At 43.3% G+C, this 9,640-nt stretch overlaps 1 protein-coding gene across 1 annotated transcript in view; it reads right to left on the bottom strand.

The window, feature by feature from the left end:
- Positions 1 to 851: 851 nt before the first annotated feature.
- LOC104620143 (T-box transcription factor TBX15-like) overlaps positions 852 to 9,640 on the bottom strand; it is a 20,971-nt gene continuing 12,182 nt past the window's right edge. Inside the window, exons 3-6 of the mRNA XM_010286272.1 lie at positions 6,620 to 6,721; positions 4,675 to 4,846; positions 4,152 to 4,319; positions 852 to 920 (exon numbers count right to left, since the gene is read on the bottom strand). Of these exons, the coding sequence (XP_010284574.1) occupies positions 852 to 920; positions 4,152 to 4,319; positions 4,675 to 4,846; positions 6,620 to 6,721 (511 nt within the window). The remainder of the gene's footprint in view (positions 921 to 4,151; positions 4,320 to 4,674; positions 4,847 to 6,619; positions 6,722 to 9,640) is intronic.

The following is a 9,640-nucleotide window of genomic DNA, read 5'->3' on the forward strand; positions in this document are numbered from 1 at the left end:
GTCTAGGTCCCCCCTCACACAACTTTCATTATTTTGCAGAGTGTTAGCCTATCACCTATTTGTCTGATTTACAATCTGCAATCCTCCATTTTTCTATCTCTGTTCTTCATTTTAGTAAGAAAAAATATATTTTTTTAAGAAACTCTACAGTCTCTGTACAAGTTCATTTATTTTCCCTAATTCTTTGGTTATCATGGCACCATATCAGTAATACATGAGCAGTTTACTAATAACTGATCAGAGATACTAAAGAACGTTTTAATTGTGCTTCTCAACAACAAATGGAAAAGCTCAGAGGAAGATGAAAATAATAGAAATGAGCATAAATAAATTAATTATCCAGCAGGAAAAAAAATAACACCAAAACATATATACAGAAGAAAACAACCTTGAAAGTAGTTGTAACAGAAGGGGTATTGAGGTAGCAGTGAACAGGAAATTAAACACAGGACAGCACCAAAATTAAAAAATGCTCTCAAGCAGGAAAGTGATAAGCTGCCTTTACAGATATGTTGTCTAAGAATATCTAAACCCCTCTGTCAGGGTTTGGGACTGCAGGATCCAGGCAGAGGTAGGAGCAGCACTGGAGGAGACCTCTGTAAAGAAACAGGGTCAGTCTAGCTGGCTAGCCTGGAAAATATCTTTCTAAGGAAGCCATCATTATACATTGGATCTGTTTAGGCAAAGTAAAACAGTCCTTCTAATTCCTCTGAGAACTAGTCTACAGCAAACTTCTCCTGTAAAAATTAATGAGGATCACAAAACACCTTCCTTGGCCTTAGACACATGCCCTGTGCACTCTTCAGGGGAAGGAGAGGGGAGATCAGTGAGGAAACACAAACAAGCTCCTCTTACCTGTTTCTTCCAGAATCTCTGAAACCTTTAGCAAAGGGGTTTCTGTCAATTTTTAATCTGGTAATCTATAAAGGGCAAAAAAGACAATTAATTGAGCTCCCCAATTTTTTTTCTTTCAACAAATGAAGATGACTGATGATTACCACTCTCGCCCAAAGCACCTGCACGATGATCTTTCAGACTTATTTCCCCAGACGCATTAAAGTTGCCCCTCTGTTACCCACGAACAGATTATCTGCTTAGCAAATGAACGGTGCCAGAGGCAGAAACCTGGCAGCGCCGGGAAACGTGGCGCAGCGCTGGGGCTGAGAAGCTGCTCCCCAAGGAGAAGCACGCCTTGGAGCCAGCCCCAAAACCCCAGGAGCTGTCACCCGTCAACAGGCCGGCGGTTCGGGAAGCAGGCATACTGCTCAGGTGTGGCTGGTATCGGGGTTACCCCAGCCTCGACCCCCTTAGCAGCTGGATGCACTCATGGATCGTCAAAGAACGCTAAGGAGAAAAGGCCAAGCAGAGCACAGGCTACAGCCTCCAAAGGCGGCAGCTGGCCACCCCGTCACGTGCACGAGGCGCTGCTCTTCTGGGCAGCATCTGGGTGGCCCTTCAAGGGTTTTCTTGTCTGGAAAACTTTTTTTTTTTCCTTTTTTCCCCGCCTCTAAACAATGACACCCAGACTGAGTGCTTTTTGGGGAATCTTCCTTCCTGCTTTATCTTTAGACATGAATTCCGTGTTGGTAAATATGGAAAATGATATTGGGATTTTGACCCTGCAGCCCATGGCATCTTACTCCCTCTCAGCTGTTCCCCAACCTGGTGCAGCATGAGAGCTTTCCTCCGCCAGCCTTACCTTGTCCTGGAGACCCTGGAGTGGTCTGGAGTGGAAAGAGAGCAAGATCTCCAGATCCTATCAAATTTGGGGTGTTTTTGCTGGAACTGCTCAAGGGGGACTAGTTTAATGCGGACTGATCTGAAGCGGATTTGCAGGTGTTTTGCTTCTGTCAGAACCAAGGCCTTACTCTGGATGTTAACCTCAGATCTGGAATGCAGCTCCTATTTTTGCAGAAGCTTAATTTGTGAACTTAATTTCCGCTAGCCTGACTTTGCAGCTGTCCTGGGACTTTTGTGTACAGAGACAGATATGTTCTGTGGAGGATGGAATTACAGCAGAGGGAATCCCTGTGGTGGATTTGCTAACATTTTACAATTGTTTCCAGAGATGCTTCTCCCGGTAAAGCAAAGTTTTACAGCCACTGGAGGGCATGCAGGCAGATTCAGGGTATTCAAATTTATTTTTAATGAAAAGGTTTCTCCAACCCACCAGAATCTTCTTTAATGGTATTATAAAAATGCAACCCCCGATTTTATTATTTTTTTTTTTTTACAAAACCCCCAAGTGTTTGGAATTCAGAGAGACAGGAAGACATTTCAGTGTTTCTTTACAGTGAGGTGGCTTACGGTGCCAGTGCCTGACAGACATCCCTCCCTTAGCACCTCCCTTACCTGTGCAATTATGTCTTACAGGTCTGGTCATTAGGGAAGAACAACAGGCTTATTTCCTGTCATTTCTTCTCCTTGCTCTATCCTCTCTCCATGTCTGGTGTACAGCTAAAAGTTTGTGGAGTACATGCGTTTGGGTAAGGGGGGCAGGAAATTTCCAGTGCTGCAATGACAGCAAACCCACCATTGCGTTGCGATATTGTTTTTCTGCTGGAGTAGTTGATCCATTTTGGATCCTGATTTAAGTCAATTCAAGGGAACCAGACTGAGAAAAAGTTAGGAGTGGGTATCCAAAGGCAGCCATGGGAGCACTGTCAGCACACGTGCTCTCTCTTACATGTTGCAAAATAAAAACTCTATAACAATTCACTCAGTTGTTACAATTCATAACTGTAATAAATTGGCTAAATATTACAATCTGCCCTAAGATGATCTGACATGGGCCTGTCCCTCAGTGCAAGAATACTAAATATAATGATGTCCACGGAGTTCATGAAGTCATTCTCCAGAAGCACAGAGGCTGTAATGGAGAAATATTTACTTCACCATTTCTGATTCAAGACTCCTCTGCACTTTATGGCAGAAAACTGTATAACCTATTTTCCTAATAGGCTTGACAGTAGATTGTTTTTCTTTCAAGCTGGCTTGTATCTTCTTTCTAGCTTATAACAGTACCTCTCTAAGTGGACATATTATTAACACTTTAACAAAAAGCCTCACCAACTGAGATCCTGTTTCGCATGGCTGGGAAAAAATTATGTTACACGGCCCTTTTAATGCCCTCAGAACCCCCACCCCAGTAAGGAGGAGAATCGCAGGAAAGGGAAAGGGGATGAGCATGCCTGCAGACGTGATGAAGCAGGCCACCTCCTCCTCAAGGACGAGGACACCAGCTTTCACCGGCCACTGAAGAAAGGGGAGCAAACGTGTGTAATCCACAGCGAGCCCTTTCCAAAACTCCTTTCTTTGCTCGCGTCTCAAATGCTCACGTTCTCAAATGCTCACATTTTCCTAGCAATTAATTTCCGCTAAAAGATATCACGTCCTTGGGGAAAATATAGATAGACAGGGAATTTTGTAATCAAACACTCGTGTGGACTGAGATTACATTTCTTAGTGCCATGGAGTTTAGTTTAAGAAAAAGGGCAGAGCTCAGTAGTCAAGGCCTCTGCAAATGGATCCCACTGTGGCAACATCTTTCTCTTATGATATCAGGAGTCAATAGTAACACTCTCCACTGCGGAACTGTGCAAGATCCAAATCAGACATGAGTTATGCATGAGAATTTTAGTTCATATGCAATACATGGACTGCTGCTGCTTATGTTCAAAGGCTTCTTCTGTCAGCAAACTGATGAGGTTCCTCTTCTTGAAAATTTCTTCCTTCATTTTAGCAGCAAAAAAACCCCTACGTGTTTTCTCTGCGACATAACAGATCTGGACTAGTTGTACTGCCTTAAAATTACAGTGGGGACGGGACACTGTAGTTTGTACCATGAGGCAGCAAGGAAAAGTGAACACAGTACATCTCTTTATGGCTGATCTCACCTACTCACCTTACAGTAAAAGCTGCAGGCACCTTATCCGTAAGACAGTTTCATGGCTAGATGATACCTCATGTCTACACACTACCCCATAGCAAACATTTTCTTTTTGTACAGAAAAAACAAACAGTGAGCCTTTAAAGTGTACACTCTTCTTGAGCTATGTTCCTTAGAGAGGTTAATGTCTCAAACACAAAGAGCGCGCCGATATTTTTATGAACACCCAACATAAAAGGAGCCTGAAGGCACACAGTTTTACCTGTTGATTTTGGTAGGCTGTCACTGTGGTGAAAACAGTCTCAGGGAAGTTGAAGGTTTTCACCCCATCTCCTGAAGGAACTGGCTTTGTAGGAGAAAGATCACTGCTGAAATCCTTGCGGATGACATGAACACGAGGCTGGTACTTATGCATTGAATGTAAGATTATCTGAAGAGAAAGCAAAAGGAGAAGGAAAAGAGTTTTCCCACATATTCAACACTACATCCAGATGTATAAGGAAGCAGGGGTGGAATAAGTGCTAACAAGAAAGTTACTCTTTTCTTACAAGTATGAGATGAAGTTTGTGCTATTGTGCTACAGGGATAAAGGGGCTTTATTGCTGTATAGAGTCCAGCAACATTTTGAAGAACAGCACTGAAGTAGGGGAAAAAAAGCTGCGTAACTCTGGAGAGTGGCTGCAGGCATGCATGCCCAGCAGGACACAGGAGCGTCAGAGCAGCAGCATCACCCTTTCTGGCTGCGAGGCTGGGGCAGCAGGCACCACGATTAGCTTCTAACTTACATGGCCTTGATCATCAAGCTCGTTGTTGGTCAGCTTGAGCTTGTCAAAACTGACCACCTGCCTCATCCAGGTGTCTCCAGAAGCCAACGAGTCGGGGTGGATGTAAACCCTCGGGGGCACGGGGGAGTCAGCATTGCCAGCCACCATCCACTTGGAGCTGTGATACACATACCTGAAAGAGGAAGGGGGGGTGACTAAGGGAAGTTGTCACTCACTCGAGGAACATTTCCAGGGCTCCCCCTCCCCTGCCACCCTACCGCATGCACCCCAAGCTCTCATTTGCCGTCAGGGGAGAATATGCTTTATTGCAACCTCCTACCTTCTAAATGAAAGCCAGATTACCCCTGAGCCACTTGTTCAGACTTGATTCCTTATTAAAACCACCTTTGCAGTTATTTTCCCTGTAAAATTTGGCCACATGTGCCTTCACAACCTCTTAACCCTCTCTGAGCTGGAGTAAGAGGCTAGAAAATACGGGTAAACAAAGCCCTCTCTGAAAATATTAGTAAATGACCATTAATTTCTGGAAATCTGCACTGGCTGCCATGCCGGACTGTGCAAAACCCATGTGTCTTCATCCACAAAAGGCAAAAAAAAAGTGCAATGGATAGCAACAGAACAATTGATAAAACAGAATTCTGGTTTGAAACTTTCCAAAATAGGAAATTCCATATAGTATTACAAATATTGGGATTAGAGGGGGAAAAAAATTTTGTATTCCTGGTCTTTTGTGATCTTTTGTGTTCCTGATGTAACCATCCTATATATGCCATAAATTTCTCTACTAAATCTTTGCCTAGACACCTTTTTTTCCTTTCTGTCCTGCAGCTCCTTCAGCCTAAAGCATTTCACAAACAGTCCTGCTAACACCTCTGAGTTCTGCCCTGTGCTGCCCTACGTTGGGTCTCTACGCAGCTCTGCTAAAGCTATTTCAATCCTTACCTACAAACAGTGACTCATTTCATGTATTTTCAAAAGAAATAAATAAAAAAAATTAATACATTCCTTTCACTGCTAGTTTGCTTTATGTGGCTGCACAAGCTAACAAGGACAGAAACAAAGTATAAAGCAATATATTTTTTTTTTATGTTAATGCTGTCAGAACCACACTCAAAGAAAGGGGCAAAACATCTAGCTGAGTATCAGAAACTACCTGGATGCTTTTCAGGAAAAATATTTTCCTGACAAACAATCTGAGAACAAAAATGTAATATTTAGCATTTGAAGCAGAGGACCAATTCTTGAATCCTTGAAATGTGGTGTGATTAAGATTATCTGGGGAAAAGACTTGCTCTCAGAGGTCTTTTAATAAGTATAGATAAACCATTTCTGTCTGGATAGTTTTCTGGGATGCAGAGGACCATAAGTTTTCCAGAGTACTTTTTAGGACTGGCAGCCCATTAATACCAGAGAAATTTCTTTTTCCTCTCTTTCAGCTCAGTGGTGGAGATTCACCAAGGGTTTCTCAATGCCTCCATACATTAGGTGAGGGACCATATCCCCTGTGGCTGCTGTGCTGGACAGTGAACGTTTTTAAAACAAAAATCACCCAACCAGTTCAGGCCAGACCTGAGCTGCCGCTTGCCCATTCCTGTCTTGCTGAAGCAATTTTTAGAGGCTCCAGACTCCCCACTGATAACTCCAGTTATCACTTCCCTCAGACAGCCATTGCTAATTATGTCGGTTGTGAAATACACGCTAGGGATCTCCCCAGTTAAAAACTGCTATTTAGAAAGCGCAAGATTTCAATCCAAAAGTGCAAGAGAGTATATTAAACCTCTGGTTTTGTGTCTCACGATTCTGGTCGAATCAGCTATGTTGGCGTAAATCAACACGGTCTCCTCCAGCATACCTTTGCAATGCTGTATAACGGTGTGTGTCTTTCCTAGGCTTTCACTGACATTGAGTTATCACAATGTTCCTACCTCTGCACCTAAAAGCTTACCTGTATCTCTTGTTATCCACAGGCACAATGTCCATGGCAATATAATACTGCTGGTGGGGATCCAAGCCTGTAATTTTCACTCTCATGGCTGGAAACATTCTCCTAGGAACAGAAGAGTAGAAATAGGGAAGAAAATGGTGAATAAGGAAGCTGAAGAGACTCCTTAGGCCACTCTCTGACACCAGAGGCACACTACTTCACACAGCCCGGTTCTCGGTATGACTCCCCTGGTCTTGCTGTAGGTAGCAGACTGTGGTTTGAATCTTGAAATTTTTTTCCACTTAAGAAAAGGGGTAGCAGGATAACCTACTACCTTGTGGGTAATAATAAAACACTCCCAGCCGAGCACTCTGTCTGTTCCCAGCTCCTAGGAGACAGTTCTGTTATGCTCCACACAAATTGTCCTCTCTAGGCATTTCAGTACACAGATGTACCTCCTTCCTGCTGTTCTTCCCATTGGCTGTCCATTTAGAATTATTCTCTCATATCTCATTAAATGCAGGCTAACTTTAGTTCTCTTTTTTGAGAAAATCACATTTCAGTATGGAGTTTGACACTACCAGAGTGATATTTAATGCAAATCCATTATCCTGAAAGATCCTCTTGCTCTTACGTTTATAGTTACCTAAGAAAGAATGTCCCTCAAATTAATCTGCTTATTAGACATATATTTCACATTTAACAGAAACACTGGCATTATCAACATGGTTTCCTTGAAGTCTAGGTAGTATTTTGTGCAATCTTTTTCATAAGTGTTGTCTTTTCTAGGACATATGTTCCAGATCTCTCTTAAGCATTTTCTCCTGATAAGCAAGTTATGAAATTCTACACCAGCAATAATAAATTCCCAAGCTTTCTTCTCCTGTCTGAGCACAAGCTTTAGCTCTGTTGTGCACTAGTAACTGTTCTGGAGGTGTTTGTACCTAGACAACTATTTCAGAAGGTAACAGCTCAGAACAATTTTAACCTCAAAACATGTCAGTGTTAGTGTGGCTATGATGTAATTTCTCCTTCTTAAAAAAATTCTAGTTGCCAGCAGTCTGGTTGCCGTTCTACACTTCCCTCAAACAGCATGCTGAGTGAAGAGTTTATGCCGTATTGCATTTGCAACTATTGCGGTTTTTTAATGTCTTCGTAAAATCTGAGAACTGGGTGAAGTGCAAAAGGAAACAAGCAGCAGAGCAGAGCGCAGAAAGAAATCCTGCGTTGTTTCACTGACTGTTAACTCAGCCCTGAGCTCTGCTTGAGTGGCTTCTCAGCCTTTATCTGAGAAAACCCTGCGCATCCTACAGGATGGTGTTACTCAATTGCATGGTTTCTGCCCAGAAGATACAGAACTTTGGTAAGAGAAAATATGAAAGTACTGGCTGCTCCTACGAAATCACATTCTTCTCCTCTGATAAGTAGATATATCTTTATGGAATGAGGGCAGTTTGGATGGAAGGAGGATGTTAAAGGGGAATTTAAAATCCCAATGCCAAAACCGTGGAAAAGTATACAAGAAATATTTGTCCACTGTTTCTAGGGGCCTTCCCTAGAAACCATCGTGACACCTTCCCTTCTACCTAGTGGGGATTAGTGAAATGTCAGGAAAGAAGATTTAGATCTCCTCCCAACATTTCTGTTTCTCCAAGTATTACCAGCAGACACAGCCTGGGGGAGGAAGAAAACAGGAAAGTTTATGTCAACGTCTCCAAACGTGTTTCTAAACTGAAGCGATGTAACCATGAGAAGCTATTTTATTCTTTCCCATCCAGGCCACATATACCCACTTGCAGAAAAGGGTGGGAAGGAGGAGGCTGGTGCTCAGCCTTCGCCCTACCCACAGCTCTTCCCTTCCAGGCCGCTGGGAAGGAAAGTTCTGACCGGTTAGTAACTGCATCTGCCTTGGGAAAGGGCATTTATTGTGGGGTGTGGGGGAGCACCACCCCACAGCTGACAGAGCACAGCTAACCAGAGTTATGAGAGACATAAAACTGTCAGAAAAAATTCTCTGCGGAAACCCTTCAAGGAGAGAGCAGATTTGTGCAACGGGTGGTGCTAGTTGAATGATTTGGGGGGGTGGGGAGGGAGGAATAATGGATTAATCTTCGGTGGCTTGCGGGCGTTACCTTGTTTCTACCACAATGGCTCATTAAATCTGCCAAGCCAAATGGGTACAGGATGTGGCATTTTACATCGCAGCTCTCCTTAATTGGAGAGAAGTAGCTTGGGAGCAGCTTCAGAGGTAGGTCATGTTTCAGAGGGTTGATGAGAAACCCAGGATTAAATCTGAGTCTCCTTGGGTCTAAGTCTGCGCGCTGTGTTGGGAAAACTGAACGCTGTGTGTTCCAAGAAGCTCTCTCCAAATCGCCGCCCCGTGTAAAGTTGCAGTATAGCCTATGGGGTTGTTTGCTTATGAAATACCTTGTAAAAGATTACCGCAGACCATTCAACAGGCTTAGAGGCTAATCTCTAAAATGATCAGAGAGAGCTCGGCTGATCCCACTGCTTTCTCTAAGGTTTAAGTGCACTTTTAAAGTTTTGTAAATTATTACTCGTTTTCTTTTTCTGTGGGTGTAAAAGTAACTCAGGTTTCTTTGCCACAAGGATGTGGCCTGGAACTGCCACAGCAGGTCTCCAGCAGCACCGCTGTGTGGAAAGGGGAAAATGGAAAAGGCAGAGGCAAACAGTAGCAACTTAGGGAGGTACCCAGGTGTAATCCTGGTTAAGTCCCTGTGTTCTGTGTTTCTTCTTGGCTGGCTCTTGGCCCCTCCGAGGCCACCAACCCTATAGAAAACTGGAGGCTCAAACATTTGTAAGGAACTCGGGCCATTTGAATATGGCTGATTTAATATTCAATCCAGAGCCTTTCATCTAGAAAAGTATCAGCTAGCTTTATAGCCAGCAGCTACACACACGAAGGCCATCTGTTTTCACTGGGAGCACATGATGACATCTGATATAGTTTCGGAGGAGGTCTTATATCAACAAGAGTTTGGAATGATCGAGTTATTTATATGTTAACTTTACCACTCAGCA

Source organism: Phaethon lepturus, unplaced genomic scaffold (genome assembly GCF_000687285.1).
Source record: "Phaethon lepturus isolate BGI_N335 unplaced genomic scaffold, ASM68728v1 scaffold4384, whole genome shotgun sequence".
Taxonomy (NCBI): Eukaryota; Metazoa; Chordata; class Aves; order Phaethontiformes; family Phaethontidae; genus Phaethon; species Phaethon lepturus.